Below are 8,880 nucleotides of genomic sequence, written 5' to 3' on the forward strand. Positions count from 1 at the left end.
TCTCATAATTCAGTAATATTGAATAATAGATGATAATAAAAATAGACATGTTTTGAGCGTCCAATAATAAAACTCACATGTTATTCAAGCCTGACAAGTCTTGAGAATGGGCGATTATATTTGAACGCTCGAAGCATGTCGACTTTTACTTCCCTCTTCATGTTTTTTGAAACCAGTTGAGTTTTTATCATCAGTTATAAGTTATACTGTTTTACATTTGGATGTTGATCATTAATTTGATAAGGATTTTACACTCGTTAAAGTAAACATATGCATTTTAATATTTCAACAGGATTCATGTGGTCTTTAAGAACATAAGAGCATCATAACGTACCTTACGAACTCTGTTTAAAAAGAGAGTATTGGATCAGATATATATTAGAAAAAAATAATCATAGTTGCAGAATTTCGTGGTAAATGTAGCTTATCGTAATTGAGGAATATGCTGTGTGACAGACATTTTATGGTGAATTTGAGAACGTAAGTNACCTTACGAACTCTGTTTAAAATGAGAGTATTGGATCAGATATATATTAGAAAAAATAATCATAGTTGCAGAATTTGGTGGTAAATGTAGCTTATCGTAATTGAAGAATATGCTGTGTGACAGACATTTTATGGTGAATTTGAGAACGTAAGTTTCAGAATGTGTCGAAACATGAGGATGCTATTTGCTAATCATCTTTATCATCTTTATTACCTAAATATCTAGCAGAACGAAGCGATTGTTTAAACAATGAATTATACAATATGAAACACCATATTATTTCAATGTCTTATTCTTAAACATAACATATTCCAATGTTTTTGAAATGCCAGTAAACATTCAGCAATTCCTTCAGTTATAGAATAAAAGAAATATCGTAAATTATAGAAAACCTTGTGAATGTGTATTAGAATTACTATACAACCAACATTTTATTTTTCAAGCACTTTTTTTTTTGTTCAATCTTTCTTGCCTCTCGATTAAAGCTGAAAAATGATTATCCATAAAATTTTGTGTACAGTTATAATAAGTTATGTTAATTTGTTTTTAGTATGAAATCCTCGAATAAATATAGCAAAGACAACATAATCTAAATAATATCAGATAAAAAGGTCATGTATTTAAATTCTAAAAACTTAAAAAATCATAAATAATTTATAAATCGATTCAAATTTTCTTTTCAAAGGAGCCGAGCAATTTCCCGAGCAATCACAGAACATTATTTCAATTTTTTTACAGAGCTTGGTTGCTTAGCACCCTAGTAAAATTAAGTATTCCTCCTTTGAATTAGTCAATGGTGGGTTATCTTAAAATATTAATTTGCGCTGGCGACTTTTTTTAGCTGTTTTTAGCTTAGACTACCACCAAATATATAAACCTTTATTGCGAACCAATTTTTTTCTAAATTTTACTCCCCCCCCCCCTAATAGAAGCGTCTAGATTCCAAATATGTAAAAAAAATATATATATATGTCCAAACTTTGAATAGCTCTCCTGACCAAACTATGGGGACCATATTTCCTAGGTTGCGGCTTCCCCCTATATTTTGAAGATAAGGAATCCAAATATGTAAAAATATATATATATATATATATATATGTTTATTCAGAGAAAGTACGTTTTTGTGTCTGATTTCGTAACTTAATTAATGGTTAGCACTAATTAATTAATTAACATAATTTTGAATATATATTGTGTATAATGTGTGGTAGGACTCAAAGTACTGTAGCAAAAACATGACTTGTTGTCTTTATGAAATTNAAAAAAAAAAAAAAAAAAAAAAAAAAAAAAATTTTTTTTTTTTTTTTTTTTTTTTTTTTTTTTTTTTTGTGGACGGCACATAAGTTAAAAATAAATAAATTGAAATAAATAATATAAATAAGTTCAAATAAGCTGAATTATGGATTACCTCGAAATGAAAATTTAGAAAAACTGCAATAAACGTTGAAAATGGTTATTAAAGAAGCATATTTCTTTATTAAAGAATATAATTATTTTAATCGGAAAAGCTCGATGAGAATTACTAATGCTTGTCGTTTTCATAATTTATTCATTATATTGTTGCTAGAAATATTATATTTTATTTTAAAAGATGCCATTTATTTTTAATGGTATTTTATTAGAAATAATTTCTTAAAGTAACCGAAAGATTAAATAAATTATAGATTGTATCTAAATATAATCTGAGGTTTCAATACTCATCATTAGCTATAAAAAAGTACTAACTCGTGGATCCACTGTAGCTTTTCTGAGGTACCATAAGGTTCCGTGGAACACCATTTTGGAACCTATGTCTTAGACATTGGACTTCAGGGTGCAGAAGCAGGTTGTTACAGTTAGGTGGGCAGCCGTCTGCGGCTGTAAAAAGTACTCACTATCAGAACTCCTGTGAATCTTTACGGAACCCAAGGGTTCCGCGGAACACCGTTTGAAAACTGCTGTCCTAGGTAATACTAATAATTTTTTTTTTAGTTTTAATGTCTTTTTATTGTTATTATATTTGTATACAGATACAATTTTATTTCAAGTATTTTTTTTTGTTATAAAATTGATCTTTATATTAAAAATATTAATATCAATAATTAATAATAAGGATATTAGTAAAAAACTTAAACGGTAAATTCACAAATAATAACGTAAAAAAATCAAAATGCATGACGCGAAAGAAACTAATAAATAATTTAAATTACGTTTTCAATTTGATAAAAAACCTTTTTAATAATCAAAATAAGCTTAATTAAAAACAATAGATTCAAAATCCGAACAACCAATTCCTTTTAATCGATCAATATTAGTCCGGGGCACCCATTCCTCCGAGGCTGGTGGGGAAATTCCGTACCTCCACTACCCAAATAAATTTTCGCTTTAAGAATACAACAAAAATGCATTGATAAGAACATTATACCGACACATTTCTTTTTATTAAAATAAAAGAAAAAATTTTACTAATTTACGAAGCTATGAAAATTTAATATTTCATCGTTTGCCAATTTGAACTTTATTTTCAAATGACAAACTACAGTACGGAAAAACAATTATATAGAGTGATATGACATATAACTGATCACCTCCATAAAGAGATTTTAAAAATAGCCGCCTCCCACCCCTTAAAAAAATTCAAAACAATATATATATTTTCTGTGTAACATAATTACTGTTTTTTTTTTTAAAACTCCTCTTTTCTAAAAATGACTTAGGTTACTTGCCCCTCTTCTTAACGCCCATCACTCTGTAAGTACCCATAAATGTTAGAGGATAAGATAATACTGAATACTTTATTTTTGCGGGAGTTTAAAAATTGATAACAGATTCTAGAGGAGAAAAATACGCTCTTTAATACTAAAGTACTAAAAAGTAATACCTGTGCTTTACAGTTTTAATTTCTTTTTATTTAAAAGGAAGAACCGAAACTGTCGAAGAAAGCTTTTCAGTTGTCGTTGCAATCTTTAAAATAACTGTATATCAAGAGAGTTAATTTTGAAAACGGAAGAAAAAAAAATGGTAATGCAGTAGTGATTGTACTTTCCATAATTCAAAGTTATTGTTTCTTCTCGGCCTATAAATTTAATATTTTACTTTCGATAAAAATAATGTTTAAAGGTATAATTTTCACTGATTAAAACTCAATTAAATTGTAAATTATCCCCAAGATAAATGATTAATTTAAGAGTACTTTTTCGATAATTGTTTATCAACCAAACCGTTTATTTGATGACAACTAATGGTTAGTTTAATTGAAAAAATTGCTGTAATAATTATTTTATTATCTGGGACTAAGTTGGTTGCAAAATTCGATCATTAGAACAAAAGTTATTCAGGGTGATATCTTTTTTTTTTTTTTTTTTTTTTTTTTTTTTTTTTTTTTTTTTTTTTTTTTTTTGTGGACTGTACATAAACTAAAAACGAATCCTTCATTAGACTGCATGTAGCACAAGAACTAGGAATCTAACTTTCCGACATAAAACCTAATTTTAGATTATTAATGATAAAACGATGAAAATTAGGTCATTAATAACAGCTTCAAGGCATTGTTCAATTGCTATTAATTCACTTTTGAAGACCGATGAGAAGTCAGGGTTGAGGAAGCAGATCCCCTGGTTTCTCAATGTAGATGCCACTGCCTGCGTAGTCGTCCAGTTTAGGCAGATAGACAGTCTATCCCCTGGTTACTCAATGTAGATGCCACTGCCTGCGTAGTCGTCCAGTTTAGGCAGATAGACAGTTTATCCCCTGGTTTCTCAATGTAGATTCCACTGCCTGCGTAGTCGTCCAGTTTAGGCAGATAGACAGTCTATCCCCTGGCTTCTCAATGTAGATGCCACTGCCTTCGTAGTCGCCCAGTTAAATGCCGTCCGTAAAAATTTTTATAGCATTGTATGGGATCTTTTTTGTGATTTCTAAAGTCAACTGTCAGAGATGAGCTGGAATGAAGACCTTCTTGGTGAGCGGGGTAGTCGAAAATCGAAGTGGAAATAAATTCTTGGGAGTCCCTCTGAGGGATTCAGGCAAAATTTTAAGAAGTGGGCCTCTATTTCATTATAAGGCAAACACAGAAGCTTAGCCTGACTGAAGAAGCTGTTTTTCTTAAGTCTTTGATTGTTATTCCAGTTGTTTAAATAAAGGGATGTTCTATTATGCTGACCGTAGCTAGAAAGTTTGTTATAATGTTTGGTAAGGTTGGCCTTTCTTCTAGTTTGGAGAGGTTGCAAATTAGCCTAATAGAGAACTACTTCTCTCGGACAGCTGCGTCTTAGTTCAGTAATATTTCTAGCAGCACTGAGTTGAAGCTTCTTCAATTTACCCAAGTTGGTGACTGAGGCACAGTTATAAACAGGGAAACCATACTGTAAGATGGGCCTAATTAATGTCCTAAACGTATCCCCCCTTCTCTTCCTAGATTTCCTTAGGGTCAACGGTCTGATGGACCTTGTCTGACTTTGTCAAACATTTGGAGGATAAGCTACAACAACGATGACAAATCTTCTTTCCTCTAATTCTGAGAAAGGTTGCTATTTGGTGATTCCTTATTTCGCTGCTTATCTTATTTGCATTTCTAAATCATGATTTTTATGGAGTCGAGTAATTTCTTAAATTCTGATATATTTTATTAGAAGTATCTTTAGTAATATTTAGGATCTTACAGCAACATCATTATGCATAATAATTCTTTTTATGTGAGGACAAACATCAGCTATTTTAAAACTTCTCTCTAGTTAAATTGCAAATTTAATANGCTTCTTTCATTCTTAGAAAATTTTCCCTCTGATAGCTAAGACTTTTCCCTCTCATGACTAAGACTTCCACCTCACTCTTGCGGAGAGGAAAAATCCTTCTTCATACCAGGAAAAATAGTAACCTTTTTATAAGAAAAGCGCCAAGAGAATATAGCTATATCATGCCAAGAGAGTATTAAGCCAAGTCCGTTCTAGGGGGGCTTTTTAACGCACCTGAAAGCAATTATCCTTATCTTGACAGCTGAAGTTTGGGCGAGGTCTACAATGAACCTTTGGAGGATAAGCTACACAAACGATGACAAATCTTCTTTCCTCTAATTCTGAGAAAGGTTGCTATTTGGTGATTCCTTATTTCGCTGCTTATCTTATTTGCATTTCTAAATCATGATTTTTATAGAGTCAAGTAATTTCTTAAATTCTGATATATTGTATTAGAAGTATCATTATGCATAATAATTCTTTTTATGTGAGGACAAACATTAGCTATTTTAAAACTTCCCTCTAGTTAAATTGCAAATTTAGTATTCCAAATAATTTTGCTGAAAGGCAGTTTCAGGTAAAAATAGTTTAAAATAGAGAATTCTAAAATAAAAATGTAGAATTCTCAATTATTTTATGATTTAATTAATATTATATTAGTATTATTTTCATTAATATTATTTTCATTAAGTAAACAATAAATAAAATCACCCTACAACTCTAATTAGCGAATTGTTAATTCTTTTTTTAATTCTGTAATTTCACGTTCGTAAATGTTTTTTTCTTACTTCACAAAAGAACTTAGAATATTTTTCCATTCAAAAAACAGTGTTATAAAAATAGAGTTATACAAAAATACGCATAATTTAAACCTTATTAAAAACAGTTATTTGTTTTTTACTATAATACCCATCGTAAAATTCATTCACTTGTCAATAGTATGCTATCTAATTAATATATTTTCAAAAAAACAGAAAAAAACTTTTGTACTTAAATGAGAATTAAAATTCATCCATAGTTTTTAAATCTTGAGAAAATACTGAAACACAAAAACTAAACTGGCTTCATCTCTGCAAAGCATTTTTATATTATTTATTATATTTCTCTCTTTTGACAATTTGCTCTTTTTGGGATAAGCTGTTTAAACAACAGTTTTTATTAAATTTAAAATATATTGGACTGGCTGGAATTACGAAAGGTGCAATATTGGATAATAAAACTAAGTAAGTGTCAGAGGAAAAAAAATTCAATGATTGTGTTTGTCGCACATATAAAGTTGTCTCATATTCAAGTGGTCAAATTTCACTTATATGGTTTGTCTATTGAAAGAACTCCCCTCGCCACGAAGTCTACGGCCATCTGCTGCTATGGAAACAAGAAATAGTGCATTTATAGAGTGGAGCATCTTTCTTCCTTGGTTCTCTTTCTCCTGCCTGCCCGACTCAAAAACTGTCTTAAATAATGACCCAACTTACCCTTGAAATAGTTGAACCTCGTAACTATAGTCACCGCCACCACTCCAGACGAATGGCTATGGAGAGTTTTTTACAAAGACAAACTATACATTGTCCACTGGACATGCGCAATATCAAACTCCATCTACATCTGGAAAATCCTCATACATTTGAGTGTGAATGGGTAAAGGCATTGATGATTGATTATATTTAAAACTAAACACCCCCTACAATGCCCCTACATTACCTGAACACCAATTTCTTATCTTCAATACATAAAAATTTTTAAATATTCCTTATGCTTATAAGGTGTCAAAGCCTTTGTAAGTAATCACGATAGCAACGCTCGATTACGCCATCTGGGGAGAAAACCGGTTCCATGCTTTTTACCCTCCTCCTTTCCCTCTCCTCCTGTTTTCAATTATGTAGGAATGTGTGTACTACGATTTTTTTTTCTTTTTCTTATTATTTTTCGTATTTAATCATTAAAAGTATTTTTTTTAAATTTCTATTTCTCTTTCTTTTAAAATCACGGCATTTTTTATAGCCATCAAATCTTGAGAAACTAATTTTTGGCATGCTCAAATTGAGACAAAATTATTTATTTCCTCGAAATAAGTTTTTCAATTTTTAACTTAAATATTTTTCACAAAATTTCAAGACACCATTCCAACGAAGAAAATCTGTAATTTGGACAGTCGTTATTTTTATACTATTTTTTGTTTCTTTTTAGGTGCCTTTTTATTATATGTCAAGAAAAGAGAGACTCCTGCAGCACTTGAAAGACACCAAGAGTAGTAACAATGCCTGGGAGTTTTGTGAATTGCTTAGCTCTATAAATAAACTTAATTTGGATACTGATACGAATAAAATATCTTTAAATAGTGATTTACTTATGTATCTTCATAAAGACATAATTCCAACTGAAAAACTTAATTCGTATACTGATACGAATAAAAAATCTTTAAATAGTGATTTAATTATGAATCGTCTTAAAAACATAATTCATACTGAAAAACCTGAATATAACATAAATAAATTTATCTTGATGTCCCTAGAGAATAGAACTCATGACTTAAAAGAAGTAAGTGAGTTTTTATCTCGATTTCTTTTGGATATTGATAACTTTGACTGTGGAAAACAGAATTCAGAAGAGTATTTAATGCATTTCATTCAAGAATTCAAACGTCTTATCAATTTGTATGGTTCTAGTCTTAGTAAATTTTATAGTTATAATTTGCGTGACAGAAACTTTAATGCTTTAGAAGAAATTTCTACTTCTTTAATGGATATTACAAGGAGCTGTACAGCACACCTTCTAAGAGCATTACGCCATAAATACCAATTGCATTTCTTGGACGAAGAGAAGAAAAAAATTGGATTTTTGATGGTAGAGGCTATTACACCTATTGAAAAATATGTATATAGAACCGGTGGTAATCATACCTACGGTAAGATAAAAAGTTTTTTGTTGTTACGAAGATCCTCCCTTCAGTACTTCAGAGATTTTTTGGATTCATTTCCTGTTGATGAAACTCCATTAAAACGTTTTGATATGAACAGGATAGATTTGTGCATCGAGGCATCAGATAGGAATATTGATATTATGTGTAAACGTGCTGAATTTTGGGCTTATCTGGAAGATGAGGAAGATGAGGATGGGGAGGGTTATTTCAGTGATTACGAGGAACACGATGACCTCAAAGAAGATGGCGCATCTACAATGCCTGAATCACATGGGTGGTGGGCTAAGTGTTCTCAAACCCTAAATAGTTTAAGGGTTAATCAATTTCTTAATCAACTTTGTTATTTCTCTTGAGCTGTAATATGACATTCTAATAAAAAGAAATTTCCGTATGTAACAATACTACCCTCTTTTCTCTTTTACATTCATTGATGACCTTACCCTCTCCTCATTTGACCACTCGCGTTCTTTTCCTCGCCCAAGGGCAAAAGGTCTTTTGATCATTTGAAGTTATCTCTCAGAGCTTGAAAAGGAGTTGAAATTGAGAAAAAAGAACATTTTTATTGGATTACTGAACGAATAACGTATCCATGCTTTCATTACGGCTTCGAAAAGAAAGAATTTAACAATATCGAAAAAAAAATGAATTGGTTGAAAAGTTTAAAAAATCTAACCTTTCAAAAGCTACTTTTGCCAAAGAAAATTCTATACCGAGAACAACTTTAAACAACATTTTAGAATCCAACCGTAGCTCTCCAGAGG

General features: G+C 30.6%; 1 protein-coding gene across 1 annotated transcript in view; it reads left to right on the forward strand.

Moving 5' to 3' along the window:
- The window catches only part of LOC107439403 (uncharacterized), a 14,202-nt gene extending 5,684 nt beyond the window's left edge, over positions 1-8,518 (forward strand). The window contains exon 3 of the mRNA XM_043056943.2: positions 7,387-8,518. Coding sequence (XP_042912877.1) covers positions 7,387-8,472 — 1,086 coding nt within the window. The 3' untranslated portion in view covers positions 8,473-8,518. The remainder of the gene's footprint in view (positions 1-7,386) is intronic.
- Positions 8,519-8,880: the final 362 nt, after the last annotated feature.

Source organism: Parasteatoda tepidariorum, chromosome 6 (genome assembly GCF_043381705.1).
Source record: "Parasteatoda tepidariorum isolate YZ-2023 chromosome 6, CAS_Ptep_4.0, whole genome shotgun sequence".
In the NCBI taxonomy this organism is placed as follows: Eukaryota; Metazoa; Arthropoda; class Arachnida; order Araneae; family Theridiidae; genus Parasteatoda; species Parasteatoda tepidariorum.